Here is a 23,575-nt window from a genome sequence, read left to right as displayed (position 1 = left end):
AGTGATGTAAATAGGGTGCGTTTTGCGTCCCAAAACACACTTTATAGTTTTGGGCCGCAATACACCAACAACCCCTGCGTCCACGAGATGCACTACTGTACTCAGCATACACAGTAATAATAATACACGTGGAAAAAAAAAAATTGCGGGGCAAAAATGCGGTAAAACAATAATCTACGGACACGATCATTTTGCATGCCCGCATCCGACCTCATCCTATGTTATATATATTTTTTATAAAATAAAATATGTTTTATTATTATTATGTTTGTGTGGTGCAACCACTCCCTTACGGAGCTATGTGTGTGGGTGGGTGGCTGGGTGTCTGGGCATGAGCACGAAAACAGCATGGTTGTTTTTCACCATCTGTGCGCAACCTAATGCACACACAAACACACACGCACGTATTAAGTGTATGCTTTCGGGGGTGCCAGTACATTACAGTACAGTAGAGGGTACAGTAGCCGCCACATGGTAACTCTGTCATTTCTCAACCGTTTCGTTGCACCACTCACTTCACACAGGTGTGATTTTTTTTTGGGACTCATTTGAATGACCAACCTGTGCATCCCGGGACCCATTACATTGAAAACCTATTTACATCACTGCATTGGGATTCATTTCCTGGGCCTGGCGTCGTCATGAGAGGGGGCGGGACTGCGACGCTCTATTGCAAACAAGTGTAATGCTTTATGGTGTCGTTCACAGTTAACCCATTCTGACCGGGCACCCATTTTGGTGTCGGCATCATGTTATGCTTTAGCTATTGAAAAATAGCAGATCTACAAGCTCATATACGAGCTTGTAGATCTGCTATTTTTGAAAAATCGAAGAACGACTGACATTTTTTTAATCTGATCTCAGGTCAGAATGGGTTTAATCAGACCAGTGTGTGTCCGGCGGAAACCTCGTGTGAACCTGATCTCAGGTCAGAATGGGTTAATGAATACTTCAAATCAATCAATCGATCAACATGAGTTACCTGATCAGCAGCTGTCCTGTGTGCAGGTCGGCCAGGTAGAAGAAGTGTCTGACCGACAGCGCCATCCGCAGGACAGACAGAGAACACAGGTGGTACAGGTACTGCTCAAAGGCTCTGCTCCGCTTAGCGATGGTCTCCGCTGTGAAGTTCCTGTGCAGCTTCTTCCCTAGCAACACAATGAGCACAGACAAAATGGTTGCTGTGGATACAATGACATGCGCGCGAGACTGGTAATGAACACTAGGTAATGTACAGTAGGGCAGTGGAACGTTTTCATGCCAAGGACCCCCAAAATTGATATGCATGTGTTAGAAAAAATGCTAAATTATTCAAAATGGTAAATGGTGCATTTATATAGCGCTGTCACGGGGCAGCCCGTGCCCTATACACACACACACTGATTAAGGACATTGCACTCACGCACACACCACACAGACTGTGGGTAGTGGGGCAGACAGGTCCTATCATTAATGTCAATACTGTTGATGTATGCATTTACAGGATGTACAAATGAAATGATACACACAGGGAAAACATTCAGTTTATTAACCTGTGTTTATTGTAACCTCTATTTGTATGGCCTCTCCAGTGCTGGCACTTTAAGAGGGGGAAGGTGCCAAGTACTGGTGAGGAGCAGGGGTGTTCCACAATGTAATTTATCAAAGTATGTCTATTATCTGGGGAAATTAAGGTAACCCAATATGATGATTAATCTAAAATAGAACATCTAGGTATGGGGTTACTGATTAAGGTTCAGCTGATAACTGGGAGCTTGTAGATAAGCTGGGTATAATTAATTGTTTCTCTGTTGGTGGTAGGATCCTCTCCTATAAAGGGGAGACTGCAGGCAGAGCTAGTCAGTTAGGCTCGGGCAGGCATCATGCTGACACGCCTGTGAGAGAGCTGCCAGGGCCCCTGTCATGGGCATAGCCTAGTGCAGTTTGTTATTTTCCCTTTTTCCTTTGTTGAGCGTTAAGTATTTTTGAGTTCTTTATTTTGTATTTTGGCCAGTATTACTTTTGTTGTTTGATTTTTCCGTTGCGAATATCTGCACTGGAGCTGGAGTTTGGAGCAATAAAAACCATCAAAAAGCATCGCTGACTGTTTTTGGAGCCTTGGCCCTCGGGCAACTTTACAAGCGCCTTTATCCAATACATACAATACATAGATTGTGCATTACATTCACCCATTCATACACCGATTGCGGCGGAAGCCATGCAAGGTACCAACCAGCGCATCGGGAGCAATTTGGGGTTCAGTGTCTTGCCCAAGGACACTTCGGCATGTAGACAGGAGGAGCCGGGATTCGAACCGCCGACCCTTGGATCATTGGACGACCTGCTCTACCTCCTGAGCCACAGTCGTCCGAAATGACAAACCCAAACTCTAATGCAGGGGTCCAAAATTATTTAAAAATAAATAAAAATAAAAAATACAACTTTTTTTTCTTTTCTTTTTTGCAACTGTATGGCTGGAAAATGGAAATGAAGCGTTTACATAGTACACGTAGATACACTTTCCTTAATGATTATATCTGGTTTCAGTACTCATTTATGATATATTTTCTCTATTATTAAGGTTTTTTTATGCAGTCAGTTTGTATTGGCGGGACCAGGTGGGGCGGGGGTCGAGAGACATGGTCAAAGCATTTCCGGGGGTCCCCGGCTAAAAAGGTTGAGAACCCCTGCTCTAATAATGGACCTGTGAAATTTGTGGACCCAGCTGTCGACAATCAGCATTATGTGGACCTAGCAATTTGGGGCAAACCTAATGATTACAAGATTGCTTCTTCTACCAGTACATGCCAGTATAGGCTACTGTTGGACTTGGAACACAATGGAATCTAAGCTAATTTGAATGTTTTCACCTCGATGAAGAAGAAGGAACCCACGATCTCACGTGGTGATCACATGTGGTGCTGGTGCACGCACATTTGATCGCATGGAGGTATAGTTCTCACAACTCACAACTCCGCTGTCAGCCTGGTACACATTTGCAGCAAAGAAATACATTCAAAATCCTGTGTATAATCCGCTGCTGCAATCTGATCCTAGGTCAGCCTAATCGTCATGCAGGCACTTTTATCTCTGCGTCATGTACGTGGCCACTTTCTTGTCGTTTCAAGATTCCCTGTTGAAGTTCTCTCCCGTGGGCCGGCACCGCAAGAAAAAGGATTTTGGCATCCTTATGCACAGTGTTTACTGTATGTCTGTATCAACCTTGAGTACTGACAATACACATAATGATAAACACACCATGGATCCACTGAAGGCCTCTAATGTACAAAGCTGTAAAGAATGGATTTAACCCATTTAGGCCCGACGTCGAAATTAAAAAAAAAAAAAATCTTCTAAATGACACTTTTCTGAAAAACCGTATGTTTCTGTATCAGTGGTGCTCAATATTTCATGTCAATTAAGGACCCCAAAAATGATATGTAATTGGCCACCGACCCCCGTCTGAAAATACGTCGTTCCAGGAAACCCCCCCCAGAAGCAAAGATTCACTCTGAAAGAATATATATTCAAAGATTTGAGCCACATTTTCACGACTTTTCGAAAATAGCAGACCCTACAAGTTCATGGCGCGGCACTCGGTGCCGCGCCATGAGCTTGTAGGTCTGCTATTTTGTAGGTATGTTGTAGGTCTGCTTACGGGGGAAGCAGACGCGTTCCATTTGGTCCCCGTGGTACCGCCGCAGCGTGCTGTGGAGTCTCTGGAAGTCCGAGTATCGCCGGGTGACGACGGCAGGCGTCTTATCTGAACCGCCCGACTGGCTCACATGGATGGTGTATAACTGCAAGTAAGTAAGTACATTTTATTGTGGGCTCGCTCCGGCAGCAAGCATACCATACAATAGTTTTTGGCATCCAAATATAGACAAATCCACAGAGGGTTGCCTGGGTGCGGCCATTACTGAGGTGTACCATTAAGCACAGCAGCACTGATTAGCCACACCTGGCCTACGGAGCACCTGCTCCATGGATTACGCCTCAGTAATGGCCGCGCCCAGGGCACCCCTCTGTGGATTTGTCTATACTTCCACATATACTTTGTGCTAGAAATCTATAGTTAAAACGTTAAAGCTTTATGGAGGCGTTTGTGCTTGCATTTTTCTTTTTGCACTTTTTTGAGTGGTGCGACCACTCCAAGGAAACAGCACTGTCCGTGACTCTGTGTCCGCCAATGAGCACTGAGTATGACTATTAGTACCAGTAGGGGCGCTGTTTGCCAGAAACAGAGAGAGAGAGAGAGAGAGAGAGCTGCAATAATGAGAGAGAGAGAGAGAGAGAGAGAGAGAGAGAGAGAGAGGAGGGGGAGAGAGGGGAGTTGCACCACTCAGTTCACACAGGTGTGATTTTTTCATGAGGAAGAGTCAGATCTTTCAGGACTCACACAGAGGTGCTATCTGTGGTTGCCATAACAACACATTTTTATACATTGCAGGTTTTCAGCGAGCCCACGCAGTTATCTAGTTTATATAGGAATTATCACAGAGAGAACTCTCACAGTGGATCACATACAGTGATGTAAGATAGCTTGTAGATCTGCTATTTCCACAATTTTGGAAAATATATTAACATTTTTCACCATGGAAATGATTATGGCCATTATGCAAAAATGTAGTGCGATTATGTTAAATATCAGTTAGGCGATTATGTAATAATTATTTGTGACAGACCTATGGCTATGTGTTGTGCATCTGATTTTCTTTTTTATACTGTACATCTATGTCTGAACTCCAGTGACTGCAGCAAAGCAAAAGGAGGCACTGGCATGTGGGGCGGCAGTGGCTCAGGGGTAGAGTGACCGGATGGGAACCGCAAAGTTGCCAGTTCGAACCCGGGGCTCCCTCAGAGTTAGTGTCGAAGTGTCCTTGATCAAGACTTTGAACCCCTAATTGCTCCCGATGTGCAGGTTGGTGAATGCAATGCACAATCTATGTAAAGCGCCTTGGATAAAGGTGTACCGGTAGAAAATATGCCGAATATATATATATATATATTAGCTGAAGTGATGTGTTGTGACTTGTGAGCTTGTAGATCATCTAATTTCCATGACCAGAGGTTATTGAAGCAGCATCTAACATGGCTACTACATGGCACTCGATGCAAAGAAAGATACATGATGTTATTAATCTGCCAAACCTACTAGGTTCAAGGTTTCTGTATGGCTGCATCTTTACCCACAGGTTGAGAACCACCGTTGAAGGAGACGGAACTTGTGACTTATATACAAAAGGCTAGTGTCGTTTGTGATTTTGTTGTGACTCACCACATATTTGGAGGTTCCATCTTGCACCACGCTGGCGTCGGTCACCTCAAACGACAAGCTGTCCGCCTGCGATCGGCAGGAGACGTTGCCGTCACTCTGCGCTCTACAGGAAGGGGCGGGGCCTCGCAGGCTCCTCCAACTCTCCTGAAGCTGCCGGGTAAACTGGGAGGAGGAGCTCGGGGGAGACACGCCCCCTGGACTGGTCTCTACAGAGAAAGATAGATGGAGAGAGAGAGTGGTCAATTGTGCATAACAGTGGCTGCCATGTTTTTCACCGGAGAGGAATTTTCAAAATATGGATAAAAAATAAAAAATGAAAAAATAAAAGATGAATAAATAATAATTCCCAAGGGAAGACGTCTTGTCGTCCCTGGCATCCGGTACATAATTGGCAATTAGACGTCTTGACGTTTTTGGCTCTTAAACTGTTTTTAAGAGTCTTAATCCATTTTGGGCGGGAACCCCATTTGGTGTTTTAAACATTGTTATAATTTAGCTATTGAAAAATAGCAGATCTACAAGCTCATAGCGCTACGAGCTTGTAGGTCTGCTATTTTTGAAAAATCGTGAAAATGTGTCGCAAATCTTTGAATATATGTTCTTTCACAGCAAACGTTTTTAAATCAAATATTTGCTTCTGAGGGGTTCCTGGAACAACCCCCATATTTTCAGATGGGGGGGGGGGGGCGGCCAATTACATATAATCTCTGGGGTCCTTGACATGAAATATTGAGCACCACTGATACAGAAACATGAGGTATTTCAGAAAACTGTCAGAATTTAGCAGACATTTTTTTTTAATTTCGACGTCAGGCTCAAATAGGTTAAGCAAGGAATCAAGCCATCCAGGCTCCTTGTGAATCGTGGCCATAAAACATTAGATTCTGTTCATAACAATATTTGGAAAGAATGTTACATATTTTAAAAGTGAAAGAATTACATGAGCCATATCTTTTTCACTCTAATCGTTTAAGCAATATTACACGAGAGGGTGTGGTTTAACGTGATTATTGCCACGACAGTGATGCGGTCAGGAACGAGACGAAGTCGAGTTCCGCAAGCATCACTGAAGTATAACTTATTTTGTTATTATTGTTATCCGACCACAAATGTCCCAAGAAACTAGCTAGCCTAGCCACCGAGTTTGCTATAGCGCTGTGGGAAAACAGAGCGGCTGAATTCTTTGTTTTGATTAGGTGGTGAACGGTGCTGGTTTGATCCACGGCTAGAAACCGTTTAAACCAATCAGATTGCTTCCTCAAAACGACCCGAATTGTCAATAATGATGTCGTCCAAAAAGGTTTTATACTTACGTTGTTGAATAATGGCTACATGTGTAGCGATGCTCCATAGATCCATAGTTTAGTCTTACAGAAATTAGGCTGGAGTTTAGTGTTACAGGAATGGCTTCACAGCGAGGTGTAGTACAAGTTGAAAAATGGCACTAGAAACACGATAAACACGATAAACACGATAAACACGATTCTCTTCAAAAGTATTTACTCAAAACGAGAACACTTGGAGCCAAGCGGGAGATCTGCCGAACGACAATTCAAAGCCCTGCTGTTAAACGGAGACCTTTATCACACCCCTACTGCTGGGACTCCTCCCTCCCTCTGTCTGTCTTGTGATGATGTGATGCAATGTGAGCTTGTAGATCAGTTATTTCTGCGCGATAAAATCACAATGATTAATGAACACAGACGGTATGTACCGTTATCATGTGTGCTCATCATCACCAGCCTCGTGGCAAAAAGGCCCAGGTCAAACAACTCACACACTGATTGGATCACGAGTTGCACCACTGTGTCATTGTTAACAAAGCACCATAAATCAATCATTGGATTCCTCAAAAGATACAGAGAATAAAACGTATATAGGCATCAATTTTGGACTGAGGTCATTTTTCTGAAAAATCCACGTTTCTGTGTCAGTGGTGCTCAACCTTTTTCATGGCAAGGACCCCCAGAATCATCTCTATTGGGCCACGGAGCCCCATCTCAAAATATGTAGTTCCAGGGACCCCCCCAGAAGCCAATATTTTTGTCAAGGATATTCACTCTGAAATAAATATTCAAAGATTTGCGCAACATTTTCACGACTTTTCAAAAAATAGCAGACCTACAAACCACCGAGTGGCGCGCTATGAGCTTGTAGGTCTGCTATTTTTCAATAGCTAAAGTACAACAGAATGCTTACAACACCAAACGGGGTTCCCACCCAAAATGGGTTAAACATTATTCAAGTTCATTACTCCGACGCACTTGTTATTATAGGTGTGCAAAAGGACACCGGGAAAAGCATCTGTGGCATTGCATTACTTGACCACATGATCCGTTAAGGCTAATATGGTATTCGTTTCGCATTCGGGTTCTTGGAAACGCCCCTTACTGAGGTTAGGTTTAGGTATGCTTTACTGAGGTTAGGTTTAGGTATGGTTTTACTGAGGTTAGGGTTAGGTTTAGGTATAGTTTTACTGAGGTTAGGGTTAGGTTTAGGTATAGTTTTACTGAGGTAAGGGTTAGGGTTAGGTTTAGGTATAGTTTTACTGAGGTTAGGGTTAGGTTTAGGTATAGTTTTACTGAGGTTAAGGTTAGGGTTAAATTTAGGTGTAGGCTGTCATTCACAGCGACTGGCCAGTCACAGAGCACCATTTACTCAAATGCGAAACGGGAACCATATCAGCCCCGTTAACCCATTCTGACCGGGCACCCATTTTGGTGTCGACATCATGTTATGCTTTAGCTATTGAAAAATAGCAGATCTACAAGCTCATATCGCGCCACCGAGTGGCGCGATACGAGCTTGTAGGTCTGCTATTTTTGAAAAATCGAAGAACGACTGATCTCAGGTCAGAATGGGTTCGTCAGACCAGCGTGTGTCCAGTGGAAACCTCGTATGAATCTGATCTCAGGTCAGAATGGGTGGTCAGTGGGCCATGTGCATTTTCAGAGCACTTTTATCATCAACCGGGTGTGCTCTGACTTGGATCAGTGGGACTAATGTAGTAGAGCTGCACCATTCTGGCTCAAATGTGAATCTCGATTTTGTTTTTTCCCTAAACAAGAATTTGATCAAGATTCTATTTTTTCTCCCATGAAAATATTCATAAAAAAAACAAAAACATAAGAATAACTCAAATGAATTGGACAGCCAACTAGTGCTGCACGATTCCTCACGAGTCTTCACGAAATAAGATTGCATAGGTGTTTAATCGGCTTAATCCATTAAAACTATATATATATATATATATTGTCCAGATACTCTTTTTTCACTCCCGTTCCGATCCAGATACCACAATTTCTGTGTTAGCCGATGGCGAATACCGATACCGTACTGTTGTGATCTCGTGTTGTGTTTTACTGCTAAACGGCAAAAACAAACAAAGGTATGTTGTTCACTCCAAGCACTATTGCATAGTGAATATCTCCACTCTAGATGGAATCCCCATTGAGTGGGTGGAGCGGCGCTATAAATACCTTGGCTTTTGGTTGGATATACACTTTAATTTTAAATTTCATATTGACTCTTTGTGCAAAAAGCTCTCTCTAGAGAGAGAGAGAGAGAGAGAGAGAGAGAGAGAGCAGTAGTTGGCTATTCCAGCCTATTCAATAGTTGGCTATTCAAAAATAAAAATGGCCGTGCACCCCCGGTTACCTCCTGAGCTGGCTGACACACCCCCAGCGCTCAGTCTCGTTGTATTTGGCCAAAAATGATACATTTTGTAATACGATTATGGCAAATAATCACAGAATGTCACTGCACTGAGAGACATGCATATGCTGTATATACTCCCGCAGCTGCTCTATACATCTCCTTACAACCATGTTTTACGGGATTTTGCCGTTTGTGTTAAAAACACCATAACACCGCCATTACCCTTTTCATGTCGCCCCCTAGAGGGCGTTAGCACGCCACAGTTTGGGAACCCCTGAAATGGATTAAATAACCCCGGGCGTTCGGGGTGTTATTCACTATGTCATGAATATACCTTAGAGCTGTTGTGTGGAAATAATAATAATATATATATATTTTTTATTGCGTTTCCTAGAACTGGAGGTCTGAAAAAAATCATTAACATTTGTTTCACCATGTTAATGATTTTTTTGTTAATGCTTTTTCTAGGAAACACAGAATGGGGGAGGGGGGGGACTTTTTTTTATTGTTTCCACACAACAGCTCTAAGGTATATTAATGACATGGTAAAATGTTGAAAATGAGTGGTATTCCCCTTTAACTCAAGTCTTTGCTTCTCGCGTCCCTGGAACAAAGTAGTTATTTAGAGCAGGGGTTATTTTTTTATTTTATTATTTTTTGCAACTAAATGGCATGGGAATGAAGCGTTTACATGGTTTACACAGAGTACATGCATACACTTTCCCTAATGTATATCTGTTTTCAGTATTTATTTATGGTGTATTGTCTCTATTATTAAGGTTATTGTAGCAGTCAATTTATATTGGGGGTCGGGAGGGGGTGGGGCGGGGGTCCCGAGACATTGCCAAAGCATTTCCGGGGGTCCCCGGGCAAAAACTTTGAGACCCCCTGATTTAGAGGAGGGTTGTCCTTGTGTTTCTTTAGAAAGCAGGGCAGGACAGTGGGCGTAATTAGCCAACGTAATAAAACATGCCCGAACAGGCCAAAAAGCCACATCTTAAAATGCATACAAACTAGAAGTGTGTTTCCACCATTGCTCCCACTGAAACAGCACATTAGAAAGAAGTTTCATTGTGAATTGTCCTTTTCAATTGTGTAAGTAAGTAGCCTTGCCGAGCCATGACGAGGCCCATAGGGCAGGAGCCTATCTCCTGTTTCTGTAGCCATGAGGCCATAGGGCAGGAGCCTATCTCCTGTTTCTGTAGCCATGAGGCCATAGGGCAGGAGCCTATCTCCTGTTTCTGTAGCCATGAGGCCATAGGGCAGGAGCCTATCTCCTGTTTCTGTAGCCATGAGGCCATAGGGCAGGAGCTTATCTCCCGTTTCTGTAGCCATGAGGCCATAGGGCAGGAGCCTATCTCCTGTTTCTGTAGCGTGAGGCAGCTTGATGTACAAGTCAAGCAGGGAGGCACTGGGTCAGATCTTTAGAGTCTTTGGTATGACCCGGCCAGGTATTGAACCCCGACCTCCCAGTCTCAGGGCGGACACTCTAACCACAAGGCCACTGAGCTGTTCCCCCCCCCCCCCCCCCCCAATTGTGTGCATTTGTATTTTTTTTCCGTATCTGCAACTACGTATTACCTTCTTGGCAATGCATTTACTTTTTATAATATGATTTTATTATTTTAGATTTTATTAAATTGAGTAGTTCAAATAACTGTTGCAGCCCCATCTTATTGCATTCACTGTATACTTGTCACAGAAGTGTGCAGTTGTGGCGTTCGTATCATGCACGCCTTTTGTTTTCTTACTGCATAATTGAGAGCATATACAAAGCTCACAAAAACAGAACAAAGCAGCCTCTGAACATGATCATGTCATTTGATCCGTGGTGGTCAGTCATGTGGTCTTTGGTTTTGAATTGATTGAGAAGACCAGATTGATTCAGAGCTGGCAGGTCTTGAATGCACCCACCCTCTGCTAACTGTGACATTACATAATTGGAGAAAAAAAAAAAAGATTTTAAATCGTCCCACACTTATTATTTTTCAGGATGCCTTTAGCCTTGAGTTATGATAACATTCATTCACCTTCTTTATGGGGTGTAAAAACGTGTACGAGAGGGGGACGGCGACTGAAAAGCTAGCGGCGCCATTATTACTCTAGCCCACATCACTCAGAATAGAGTGACGGTGGTGTGTTTTTGTAAATATTGAGCTCGTTCTTGGCGACAACATAGTGAACCAACACCAGGATGGATAGAAAGAACGTCGGGCCCAAATACCTTACAAGGACAAGGAAAATGTGGTGAACAAACACGGCCATGCTTAGATACTTTGTTGAACGTTATGTCTCTGTGGCCGTGCGCCGTACAGCCCAGATCCAAGCCATTCTACGTCTTTTTTGTAAACTGGCTTGCATTCAAACCAGTTTTAAACAGAACCATTTTAACCAATGGGGGGTGGCCTGTTCATTTCCAGCTCAGCAATGTGTCAAATATTGAGCGGTCGAAATGTCCATTTCACAGGGCAAATGCAATCGTCATCCAGTTTCTTTTATTTTTTTTATGATTTTTCCATTGTTTATGTCTTGACTGCATCTTCCAACCTGCAGAATAGTGACATGCCCACTTTGGTTCCCAGTTCAAGGGAAAAAAAAAATATTTTTTAAAAATTTATTCTGAATCAAATAAAAACCAAAATTAGACGGTAAAAATAACAGAACTTGTACAACACTCGTAGAAAAGGGTCCTTGTGGTGATCCCTGGCCCTGAAATTGAGAGATAGTGATCTATTGGGGCTACGGAATATAGATTGAAAATATACTGTATTCATCAATAAATATGTATTTATCAATCTGATAAAAAAATATATTTCATTTATATGTGTCAATATGGTTGAAAGTGCTTGTCCTCAGCTCCTCACAGGCAGGCAGTGCCTGCAACTTTGTTTCGGTCTGATGGCTTCCTTCTGGTATGTCAAACAATGAATAGATAGCAGTTTAACCTTGGATTGTTTAGTGTCAAGATGACTTGGGTTGCCAAGGAAACGATGTCACATTCATTGTCACATTCTAATACTAGTAATACGGACTAAAATAAAGCTCTCATCATGCCCCACAGGTTGTAACCGGTGTAACAGTGTTGTTTTTGGCAGCAAATTTATATTTTAGTTTTAGTCTGTGTCTTTTGAACAGTTTATTTCGTTTTAGTCACATTTTAGTCAACCGGAATGTTTTATTGTTAGTCTAGTTTTAGTCGACTAAATGTCATAAGATTTTAGTCGACTAAATCTACAGGTGATTTAGTCGACTAAAATGTATTTTGGCGGGTCGTGATGCCGTCGTAATGACTGTTTTTACACTGCAACCAAGTGTAAAATGACTTATACTGGATCTCTTGTCCACTAGTCCCTTCCTAACATTTTAGTCTAGTTTTTATTTGTCGACGAAATTGTCAGTATATTTAGTCTTAGTCATCATAGATAGTTTTCATTTAGTTTCCATTTAGTTTTCGTCAGTGGAAAAAGGTAGTCGACGAACATTTTTCGTCTTAGCTTTAGTCGACGAGAACAACACTGCTGCGTAACACCTCCACAACTAAGCCCCGCCCTCCAGTGTCTTACCTGTGCTGCTAAGCACCTCCTCCATGGACTCTCCCATGAAGTCAGAGTCGCTGTCCACTCCCGACCCCTCCCCCTCCTCCTCGCCGCCTCCGCCTCCGCCCCCGTCGAAGCACAGAGTTCCAACCAGCCTGTCCGTCACACACTCCTCCTCTTCCTCCAGCTCCGCCTCCCATTGGTCCTCGTCCTCCAGGAAGTGTTCTCCTCCTCCTCCTCCTCCTCCTCCTCCGCCGCCATCCGGATCAATTCCCGGTTGCTCGGGCCCCGCCCCCTCGGGCCCCGCCCCCTGGCCGTCTCTGAACAACGAGCGTTTGAGTCGGTCCAGCAGCCGAGATGCCATGCAGGCCTCCTCCTTGGCCACCAGGGGGGGCTGGAGAGACGGGAGGAAAGAGGGGTCAAAAATCACACACAGTAATAGGGCAGAAACTATGGATTATTTTCTGAGCGATTGTTCCATTGCCTGCATTTACTTTTTATATTAAATCGAATAATTGTTTCTATATTTAATGTTTTTATAGAAGAAACAGATTAACCACGTATGCTGTATTTCAGAGGCAAATACTTCTTATACTGCAACTGTCAGGGATGCTGTATTTTATACTTTGCCACACAATGGTGACAAATGGTGTGGCACAATGGTGCAACTCGTTCTCACTTTGATAATATGTATTACTCTTAGACACAAGTCAAAAGACATAATATAAATATAAATATTTTAAAACTAAAAAAGAACAATCGCACCCGTGTAAGGTGAGGGGCACCCTTACAATATGACGTAACATGTCGATTTGCTTAGCCGTATAAGGGGGGGGTAGAGGGGTAAAAAGAGCAAACCAAGCACAAATTGTCTGTCTGAAACTGTCTGAAAATACACTCAAATAAGCAGCAGAGCAATCTCCAGCCAAGACAATGTAAGTTGATTATAACAGAGCCCCAGAGCACAGAGCTCATGAGAAGGATGGAGAAACACTGGCAGGAGGCCACCAAGATACAACGCCACAGAGACCCAGAGTGTGCCACCGCTCGCAGTAAGGAGATCAACTGCTGCAGCGAGTGACATACGTACGTATGTGGTTTGGGGCATTCCACTCATTTTCAACAATTTACTGTGTCATTAATATACCTTAGAGCTGTGGAAATACTAAAAAGGTCCCCCCCCAATTATATGTTTCCTAGAACTAGGGGTCTGAAAAAATTGAAAAATGATTTTTTTTCATACTTACAGTTCTAGGAAACACAGAATGGGGGGACCTTTTTATTATTTCCACAGCTCTAAGGTATATTAATGACAGTAAAATGTTGAAAATGAGTGGAATGCCCCTTTAAGTCAAATAAAATGCACTTAATGTACAATGGTGACAAATGGTGTGGCACAATGGTGCAACTCGTTTTCACTTTGATAATATTTATTACTCTTGGACATCAGGATACAAGTCCAAAGACATAATATATATATATATATATATATATATATATATATATATATATATGGGATATGGGTCAATGGGAATTTTATGTTTGTGTACGACGAATATCTACACTAGGTCAGCGACTTTAAATATCTGGGAACGACCATAGACAATAAACTCACCTTTCAGACCAATGCAGATAACATCTACAAAAAGGCAAGGCAGCGGCTTTATCTTCTCAGGAAACGGAGACGTTTTAATGCCAGTAAACACACCCTGACTATTCTGCCCTTACTATACGTTGGTGTACAGTCTGTATGGCTTGGCAGACAGCTAACAAAGTTCCCAATAAAGCTCCAAAAGGCGTGACTTGATTTAGGTTCTTTACTGATGAATAAATTGTAAAACTGCAATACAGAAAAAATAGAAAACACAACATTGGTGTCATATACTGTAAAATCATAAACCAAACATAGTTATTTGTATGCATCATACATGAAAAAGAACATGTTGTACTCACTGTACTAAATGCAATCAACATTTTAGAAAATATCAAGCATATTGCTTTAAGAGCCAAGATATGCTTAAAGAGCCATAAAGTTTAACAAAAAACACACAAACTTACAGACTTATCCTGTCCAAGGCCTGATAGAAAGGGTTAACTCAACATGCAGTGAGAGAGCTCTTGACAGTGTGCTGGCTTGAACTGAACTGACTCTGACCAAACTAATCACCTCATAACTACCCTTGTGAAGCTACCAGGTGAGGAGAATTACTAATTAAGCAAAAGAACATTGAATGAACCTGTGTAGTTTATGGCTGCTCCAACAGTAGTGGCAACATAAAAATAAAATAAAAACGGAATGTCTAATATCCACCGCGGTGGCGGAGACCAGAGCCATTGAGCAATGGTTGAGACAAAGCAGTGAAAGATACATAACGCCAGTCTTACCCAATACCAAATATTTCTGTTTTATTAACACAAGGCTGCTGTACTTTATACCTCATACTTTAAATGCTTAGTATGAGGTATAAAATACAGCAGCCTTGTGTTCATAAAACAGAAAGATTGGGTATTGGGTAAGACTGAAATTATGTATCTTGCAGGATTCTTCACTGCTTTGTCTCAACCATTACTCAATGGCTCTGGTCTCAGCCATCGCGGTGGATATTAGACATTCCGTTTTATTTTATTTGTTATGTTGCCACTACTGTTGGAGCAGCCATAAACCACACAGGTTCATCTCGATGTTCTGGGCATCTTTGTAATGTTTTAGTGTTAGTAAAAAAGCAGGTAAAGGAGTAAAGTTTGAGGCAAACTAACATCAGTCACTCTGCCGTTCACTGTAGTGGAAGAGGTGCGCCTGGTGAGGGTTTTACCCCCGCAGCTACGTCGAGTCCGCCTACAGGAAATCCGTAGGCTGCGACCATGAAACCGGTACGGAATCGGTCTATAGGGTCCACCAAAATCTCCCGGAGGGGGCGTTAACATATGTGTCACGTGGTAGCGGCCGCCATGTTGGCAGGCATTTCTCGTTTGTTTACAGTCAGCGACCATCCGTGTGCGTTCTAATTTTTAAACACCAGAGGGAGTTCAACGAGCTCGTTCCTGGCGACAACACAGTGAGCCAACACCAGGATGGAAAGAAAAAACGTCGCCCTCGACCAGGGCTCGACGCTTAGCATTTTTACAAGTAGCACGTGTGCGCCTAAGTTGAAAAAGTCTAGTAGCACACAAATTATTTTAGGAGCACGATGAAAAGTTATCAAATAATGTGTTTTTGAGGGGCGCTAGCCCCTCCTATATACAGCTTTAGTCCCCACACGTCTCAATATTTTCCATTGACAATGAACGGAGAAATTAGGTCAAAATTCCAATAATTATGACGTAAATTAAAGGTATATTCAGTGATTTCACTTAATTCAAATATCACTTATTTTTTTGTTTTGTTGTGATAATCCTCCCTACTATAGAGTGTGCTGGCCATATAAGGAGTTCCTCCCTGTCCCCAGTTAACCCCTGGGGGTCAAAAAACCTTAGGTTTCGTTTTTGACTCTCTATCCTGATTGGACGAAAGGCTGGGTCCCACAGCCAAAAACGAAACCTAAGGTTTTTTGAGTGAAATCACTGAATATACCTTTAAACCATGATGTATGATGATAAGAGTGCCCCTCACTTCACACAGGTGTGATTTTTCTTTAATAAAGTGATATGAGGTAGGGGCAGGCAATATGACAAAATATTATATCACAATATATTTTCAGAAATGATCACAATATTGATATTCATCTGGATATATTTTTTTAATATAATCTATATAATCAATTTGTTTTTATACTGATAGACTATTAGTTTCGTATGCAGAATTGCAGATAGATAGATAGTCAATTAATTTTATGAATGAACGGACAGACAGACAGACTATCCGTTTTTATCTTGCTGTTCCATCATGTGAGTGTGACATTTAGACAGTGCAGAGGCTACTTAATGGTGAATTAGTATTGTAACATTCTCCTTGGCTCTGACTGCTTCAGTTCAGACAGAACATCGGACATATAGGCTACACCTCGGCGTGGTGGAAGGAGGTGGTGGGGGGATCTTTGCCTTTTTTACGTTGCTTGTTATGCAGGCCAGTGAGGCCACTGACTAGCTCTGGTCCATAGCTCTAGTCTAATGCGTTGCATTAAATAGAGTTATGGACCTGAGCTAGCCACTGACTAATAATATATCCAGCCAGGTCGGTCATTCGTATTGCGCTGCGCACCCGCTTTTAGCGAGGTGCTAAGCAAGGGTTGTTTTGGTATACCAATCAATCAGTCTACTCCATGTGCGTGTGCACGTGCACTCTTTACGTGCGCGGCTGCACGCTGTTTCACCCACGTTTGGTTAAAAGTTATATCAAGTGATGTTTTAACATTACAAACTTTCTAAATAACTTTAGTATTCAACGTGTCGGGGTCCTAGCAACTCCTTCTGTCTTCTGTGCTATCCTGCTGCGTTCGCTCCGCTGCTCAGTGCTGACGGGGAAGAGAACTGAGCAGCAACACAGGGAGGGGCGGGGCGGTGGGAGAAAAGGGGACAGATCTCCAAATGAACGCCGCATTGAGCCTCGACACGTTGTTAGCTTGTAGCTCTGCTCTTTTTGGCGAACGACACCGCCGTTCAGAAATATAGATTTAGGTATAGAACCGCGACTATAGAATGTGCACTTGCTGTAGACAGAGACTTCTCTTTATCACGATTGAATGGTCAAATCCTGTAGTCGCACCTGTGCGACAAATTTAATTTTACAACTCGCACAGTGATATTTTTAGTCGCAAATGCGAGTACCTAGTCGCACTGTCGAGCCCTGCCCTCGACATACCTTGCTTACAAGGACAAGCTTAACTTTGAGGAAAAGTAGCGTTACCTCAACAAAATCAAGGATATTGACGGTCTCGACCCCTATGAACACACTGACTGAACAGAGGATTCGATCTTCTACCACCACTAATGCGACTACATTTAATGCTTGTCCTTGTAAGGTATGTCGAGGCCGACGTTTTTTCTTTCCATCGTGGTGTTGGCTCACTGTGTTGTCGCCAGGAACGAGCTCGTTGAACTCCCTCTGGTGTTTAAAAATTAGAACGCACACGGATGGTCGCTGACTGTAAACAAACGAGAAATGCCTGCCAACATGGCGGCCGCTACCACGTGACACATATGTTAAAGCCCCCTCCGGGAGATTTTGGTGGACCCTATAGATCACTCACTGAGAGTGTTCTCACTTTTAACATCGTGTCCTGGTTTGGGAATCTCAGTTGGAGATAAAAACAAGCTCACCCAGGTAGTCAACCAGGCAAGTAAGATCATTGGAGACAAACAATTGCAACTTCAGGACATATACATAACCTCCATGTACATACTGCTCCATAACCAAAAAAGCTATTCAGATTTACAATATATTCTACCCATCCTCTTCACTCTGAATTTGACTTGTTGCCATCGGGCAGGAGGCTTAAGGCCTATTCATAGTCTGGATTTTCGGTGGTGAGGTGACCACCGCTCCGGTGGTGAGCTGACCACCGGAGCTGAAATAACGTTGAGCGGTGGTGAGTAAAAACAGAGAGAAGGGCTGGAGCGGTGGTGGTGGTTTGCTCTTCATCCCGGCTCGTGACATCATGTTGTAGTTCGGTGGTCACCCCACCACCGAAAATCCAGACTATGTATAAGCCTTTAGGGCAAAAATAGAAAGGGTTACAAAACTTCATTTGTGCCAACTGCTGTGAACATTTTAAATAAAGAAATGTGTAAATAGTCTGATCCCCACTGCTCATGATCACTGTTACTGTGTTAATGTGAATGCATTTATATAGTATTTTAATGCACATGTGTATTTTTTTGTTTTATTCTTGTAACTGACTGCCGGTGTGCCAAAGACGAATTTCCATTTTATGTGAATTTAATGGACAATTAAGTTTTCTTTATCTTTATCTTTACACTAATCTACAATACTACTGTTACAGTATGTTATGTAAATCAGACACACTTTGGAAACACTGGCCCAAAATGTGACTTTCACAGTCAAGTATGCCCTAAATATCGTGTGCATCTAGGGATGCCATGGATGAAACAAAACTGAGAACACTGCTGTTAGTATGGTCTTCAAATGGGGGTAATTTACTATGGGGGAGGTCAGTCAAATCTTTGTGTGGTATGAACCTTTTATTTAATTTATTGTTTACATTAACCACATAAACTTTAGCATCCTTATTTTGACGGGAACATCCATTACCCAAAAATAACAGATCTACTTAGCAGTATAAGGGGGGAAGAGGGGTAAAATAGAGCAGACCAAGCACAAGTTTTCTAAGTATTGAACTGTCTGAAAATACACTCAGAAAAAAAGCTCCCCTATTCCCCTAAGCTCCCCTATTCTTAAAGCTCCCCTATTCTCAATATTAAATCAAAAATATTTTGTCGGCTATTTATCATACCTTTTCATTTTGCACTAAAACATGCTCAACAGGAACTGTAACCAAATAATGCATGCATGCATGCATGCATGCATGCATGTATGTATGTATGTATGTAGTTAAAATGGGTAAGGTTATTTTTTTAAAGGCAAAAGCATGCTCTATTGCACTGGCCTAAAAGTGGGTCCCTAAAAACTGCCTCAACTTCTGAGATTTATATTTGGTTCATTAGTCACTAGATGGCATACATGGTAAAGTCCAAGTGTATGTACTGTATGTATGTAAGTATGTATGCATGTATGTTTAGTGTACCAACGTGGCGCTGTTGAGCGTCCCACCGTGCACAGGTGCACGATGGGAAGCAAAGTTTGTTTAGGAGGCTGACAGTTTTTTGGGAAGCTGCAATATTATTTACCTCCTACTACAGGCCACATGCATGTGTCTGCATGCATGTGCCCCCCCCCCCCCCCCCCCCCCCCCTAACCCTGACGCTGTGTCATCTGTCATACATACTGCTCTCACCCATTTGGAGGGGGGGGTGGGGCTCGTATGTCAGGCGGCTGTTTCTGGATTTCAGTTCTGCGTTTTAACACCATCATTCCACAGACTCTTGCCAACAAGCTGCTTGCTGCCGATTGGATTATCACCGAACCTCTCTGCCACTGGGTCCTCCTGGACTCCCCGACTCACTGGCCGCAGGCCGTCAAGATCCAGGGCACCTCGTTATCGCCCGTTTATCCTGCTGTACACTAGTACACGCTGTTCACACAGGACTGCTCAGCAAAACAACCGGGCAGTCATATTTTGAAATTTGCAAGACGACACGGTCGTAGTGGGACAGATATCCCACAACGTTGAGTCGTCATACCGTCATGGTGGAGGTGACAAGACCTATAGTGGACTGGTGTGCAGAGAATAGCCTCTGTATCAACGTGGGGAAAACGAAGGAGATGGTTGTAGAAGAAGAGACCATGTTCATAAACCCTCCCCCCTGTTCATAAATGGAGCTATGTGGTGGAAAGGGTCCCTATAGCTTCAAGTACCTCGCGGGTGCACATTTCAGAGGACCACAAACACCTCAAACATATATATTTTTAAAAGCCCACCAGCGACTCTACTTCCTCAGGAGGCTGAGACAAGCTGGCCTCAATACCTCAGTGCGGGAGGCGTTCTACAGGTGTGTGTGTGTGTGTGTGGTGGAGAGTATAGTTCTCACATTCTCCATCACCATAACTGGTATGGGAACTGCTCTGCTGCCGACATGAAGGCACTGCAGAGGGGTGGTGGAAAAAACGCCCAGAGAAGATCACCCACAGCAGTCTCCCGTGCATCGAGGACGTCTACACCAGCAGGTGCAAGAGCCCATGAACGGTTTACCCCGCTCCCCTCGGGTATAGGAGGCTGCGCTCCATCAAAGCCAGGACTGAAAGGCTCAATCGCAGCTTCTATCCAGGGACTGTCATGGCTACTGAACTCTTAAGTCAAATAAAATGCACTTTAGCCGTTTTTTTTTTTTTCTTTTTAATATGCTGCTCAGTTTTATCACACTGCACTTTGGGATTTTATGCTTATTCTTTTTATTGATAGGTTTTACCCATTTAGGCCTGATGTCAAAAAAGTCCTCTAAAAGAATATATATTCAAAGATGTGTGCCACATTTTCAGGATTTTTCAAAAATAGCAGACCTACAAGCGAGTGGCGCGCTATGAGCTTTTAGATCTGCTATTTTTCAATAGCTAAAGTATAACATAATGCTTAGTTAAAACACCAACAGGGGTTCCCGCCCATACACTGCTGGTCCCGAGTACGATGTTAGTTTTATATGTGCAAACATGTGAAATGACAAATAAAGTGAACCTTGAACACACTACCACCGTTTTACTAATCTTTCAAGACCCACAGAATATTTTGTTCTATGAAACACCACAGCTCTACATATTTAACTTTAATGTTAAGATGGTAGTCAGTCCAATTGGGGCCTGGAAATTTAGAGCCGACTGACGTCATCATTGGGAGCCAGTGAGCCACGCCGTTACACTCGGTCTTGTTTTGTCTTAATTGTCATAGGTCACTGGTTTTCACTGGGCTCCATGGACCCCTGGCCGTCTGTAAGAGGGTTCCAGGGGGTCTCCAGCAACTTTGACAGTGTACAAACAAATGGAAACCAATGGAGCCATACAGGTCCATTTGGTTCCATTTGTTCACTGTCAGAGTTATGGGGTATACTATCATGCCGTGTATTGCAAAAACACTGCAGAGGTTCTTCTTGACATTAAAAAGTGAGTGCAGTACTTTCATCCGACGGAGCATTGGTCCGAACGACAACCTACCTCCTCCCTCACCCTAACCCTAACCTCCCCCGGGGCAGACACCTAAACCTAACCGCAACCCTCTCCCGACCCGCAGCTTATTGCAGCATTGCTCTTTCGGAGCATTGCTCCTTCGGAGCAATGATAGAGTATGCCTCCCACTCCGAGTAAATAACGCCTCTACAATCATAGACGTGTTACATACACAAGTTGACACTGCACATGTTTGCACTGCACTTTTTTCACCTGGTTTGTCAAAATCCCACACCGCACTCCTGTGTGAAGCTGCCTGCCAGCAGAGCACACACACAAACTTGAGGAAGTGAAACTCACGCAGTTGCACATCCCAGTTTAAATCCTGCATGGCAGAGATAAATAACTGCTTTATCATGCTGCCTAATGAGTCGAGAGCATAAACTATAAGTCCTTCACATTTTGCAAACAGAAAGTCACCATAGACGAGACCGAGAGTAATATTCTAAAACTAAGAAAAGTAAATACTAATTGTTGTCAACTCTCAGCCCATTCCTAACATATAGGCAGACTGTGAAAACAGACAGATTGACAAAACAAATATAGACAGATTGCTAGAAAAACAAACGGGTCAACTGTTAACTGGGTCAATCAGAGGTTTCCAGTATAGGTCACTGGAGCTGGGTCCAGTTACAGCACTGGGAAGCCAACACTGATGGAAACAATGTCACACATTTAATAATGCAACACAACTAGCTACATCAGCCTCTAGCCAGAATAAAACAATACACTAGCATGGACACATTGATTGATTTAGCCTACTGCATGCTTTGCTGAAATCATGCAATCATTTTAAAGAGGATTTGACATAATTACCACAACATCAGCAGTCATAATACTGGTTAGCCCCTTTCGGGACCCTACGTAAAACTTTTTTGATATTTTGTTTAGTTTTACGTTGGGTCCCTGCTCGCTAGTGTATTTTCGTATGGAAATTCCTAAATGCGGATGTGGAGATTCTCTCTAAAATAGGACCCGCGGCATGTGACGCCATTATTTTCCTTGAGTTATTCTGAATTCGGTAACTTTAAGTAGCTATACATCCCGGTGCGAATATCTCCTGTGGCGCGGAAGCCGTTAAGTATTTTTAATCTTTGTTTGACCGATTTGGTCGCTTTATTTCTTCTTGTTTGTTTACCGTTTATTGTACCGCCTCCCGGTGTGCGGTTGGCTTGTGAGGCTACGTCCCTGCCTCTGATCTGCTGTGTCATAGCTATAGCGCCACTAGCTAGCCAGATAGGCGGTACAATGAGGTGTCAATAAACAAGAAGAATCCAAGCTTCCAAATCGGGCAAACATATATTAAAAATACTTAACGGCTTCCGCGCCACAGGAGATATTCGCACCGGGATGTATAGCTACTTAAAGTTACCGAATTCAGAATAACTCAAGGAAAATAATGGCGTCACATGCCGCGGGGAGGCGTTTTAACATGTAAACATGAGCCAGTAAATGTTTTAATCAGGTGGCATGGACGACGTGGAACAGGACCCAATGCACTGGGTCGAACAAATGTCAGAAACTTCAGTAGCATTTGGGTTCTGCTTGGAGGGCTAAATACTGGTCAATCTGTGGTGCAACTCAATCAAACTTTTTGTTCCTGTTTCAAGCTTAATGTAAGCCTCATGTCCTAATCCTCTCCCTCTGATTTATTCATCTAAACGCCCCATTAGGCAACAATACTATAATGCATTATGAAATTGTGTTTTGACTGCTATATATACAGATTAGATTAAAGTCTCTCATATGACATCCCTTATCCTGATTCCTTGCATTACCTAAACGAACAAAACCCACCCATGTCTACCAAACTTTAAGTTTAAGTTATCTCATTACATTCAATTGTATCAGACAGATTAGCCTCTGCCACCGCCTTAAACAGTGACAGTTGTGCAAAGTTAATCTACCCTGAACAATCTAATATAAATTTGATCACTTAAGGTTAACAACCTATAGTTAGTGATACGAGTTGTTGGGTTGGGGAGTTAACTCGATCTGCTCATCAATATTAAGGAATTTAAGGGGATGGTTACAACAGTTAAACGCTATATAGTTTAGTCGTGAACTTTTCTAGATAATAGATATAGTCTACTTTTACTGGGATACTAAGCAACTAGGTTAGTAAACTGACGGTGTCTATGAACACCATGCACATCATGAATATTGCAACTCACCTCACTCCAACCAGTCCGTTAATGTTAAATAATATTCCATCGTGGTTTAATGTTTATAGAACGCTTGCCCCGTCTGTTGAGTCAGCCCGTCTCTCTGCTGTTGCACCGACGGCGGTGATCTGTTTAATTCTGTGACTCAAGAGGTCACTACTTTGCGATTTCTGAGGGTTTCTGACGAAAACCTTTTTAAATAGTATTATGTCATGTACAATGTACAAAC

General features: G+C 42.8%; 1 protein-coding gene across 1 annotated transcript in view; it reads right to left on the bottom strand.

The window, feature by feature from the left end:
* Window positions 1–23,461, bottom strand: part of snx21 (sorting nexin family member 21) — a 28,448-nt gene extending 4,987 nt beyond the window's left edge. Inside the window, exons 1-5 of the mRNA XM_083769429.1 lie at window positions 23,356–23,461; window positions 12,478–12,844; window positions 5,258–5,463; window positions 3,638–3,779; window positions 983–1,148 (exon numbers count right to left, since the gene is read on the bottom strand). Of these exons, the coding sequence (XP_083625555.1) occupies window positions 983–1,148; window positions 3,638–3,779; window positions 5,258–5,463; window positions 12,478–12,814 (851 nt within the window). The 5' untranslated portion in view covers window positions 12,815–12,844; window positions 23,356–23,461. The remainder of the gene's footprint in view (window positions 1–982; window positions 1,149–3,637; window positions 3,780–5,257; window positions 5,464–12,477; window positions 12,845–23,355) is intronic.
* Between the last annotated feature and the right edge of the window lie 114 nt (window positions 23,462–23,575).

Source organism: Protomyctophum parallelum (assembly GCF_964188405.1).
Source record: "Protomyctophum parallelum genome assembly, chromosome: 7".
Taxonomy (NCBI): domain Eukaryota; kingdom Metazoa; phylum Chordata; class Actinopteri; order Myctophiformes; family Myctophidae; genus Protomyctophum; species Protomyctophum parallelum.
This window is presented reverse-complemented; position numbering and strand designations above follow the sequence as displayed.